This window comes from Trichinella spiralis, assembly GCF_000181795.1.
Source record: "Trichinella spiralis strain ISS 195 chromosome Unknown Scfld4724, whole genome shotgun sequence".
Lineage (NCBI taxonomy): Eukaryota > Metazoa > Nematoda > Enoplea > Trichinellida > Trichinellidae > Trichinella > Trichinella spiralis.
Window position 1 is genome coordinate 1 of NW_003531663.1, and position 1012 is coordinate 1012.

General features: G+C 48.0%; 1 protein-coding gene across 1 annotated transcript; it reads right to left on the reverse strand.

Moving 5' to 3' along the window:
- Positions 1–14: 14 nt before the first annotated feature.
- On the reverse strand, positions 15–882 carry Tsp_14493 (hypothetical protein; the record flags this gene model as incomplete). Its single annotated transcript, XM_003367164.1, has 1 exon — positions 15–882. A coding segment is annotated over exon 1 (868 nt), but the record flags the coding sequence as incomplete, so codon positions are not given.
- Between the last annotated feature and the right edge of the window lie 130 nt (positions 883–1012).

A 1012-nucleotide genomic window follows, 5' to 3' on the forward strand; every position in this document is an offset into this window, starting at 1 on the left:
TGGATTGTCATCACATATCTTAGTGAGCGTCAGGGCTTCAATGGGTTGGTTGACTCCCTCGTGAGGATGGCTCTTATAAGGACTTAGTCGTAGCTGAATTCTTCTGGAGGCTGCTGAGTGGCAGTCGATGCCATATATTCCCTTCACTGTGATTGTTTTGATTGGTCCTGCAAGTCCCAGGGTTTGTGATACGTCTTCTCTTACCAGAGTCCTTTCTGCGGCGCTGTCGAACAAGCAGTTCACTGTCATTCGCTTTCCTTCGGTGCCATGTGCTATTGCCCGTATTGTTTGGAAGCGTATTCTGGTAAGACCATGAGTGCTGGTGAGTAGAACGTTAGCACTTGCTTCCGTTTTCTCTTCGAGACGCGACTTCTTTTGAGTTGGTTGTTTCTCGTTGTCTGGATCTGCTTGTCTTCGAGTTTGTTGATTTGGGCTCGTTGATGTTAGTAAACGGTGCAAGATCCAACCTCGTCCTTTCAGTTTGCACTCTGTCGCTCGATGTCCGTGTTGCAAGCATTTGAAACACAGATGTAGTGTCCTGGCCGTTTTCTTGCGTTCTTCCAGCCCTTGGCTTAGAAACCGCTTGCAATTTGGTAGACGATAGTCACCTCGGCACACTGGACATTTAGGAGTGATTGAAGAGTGGAGCGCATCGATCGTGGTATGTTTTCGTATTTGTCTTCGAATGTTCTGTCGAGCCGGTGGGGACCGTGTTTTCCTGTTGGCCAAATTATCTGTGTGATCCATACAGAGAGCTTGCTGACTGAGGAAAGATAGGAACGCCTTCGATGTCAACCCTTCTTCAGTCAGTTTGGTGCTATGCTCCTTCCATTTCGTTCGAGTGAGTGGCGGCAGCAAGTTAGCTAGCCTGGGCAACAGCATCCGAAAAACAGATATGAGTTTGGTGTCATATGTATCAATGTCTCTTCCATGTGCGCGTATCTCCAACAGTTGGCTGTTGATATCGTCGTGTAACCGTAGCTGCTCCTTTTCGACTGTGGCTAGATGCTGG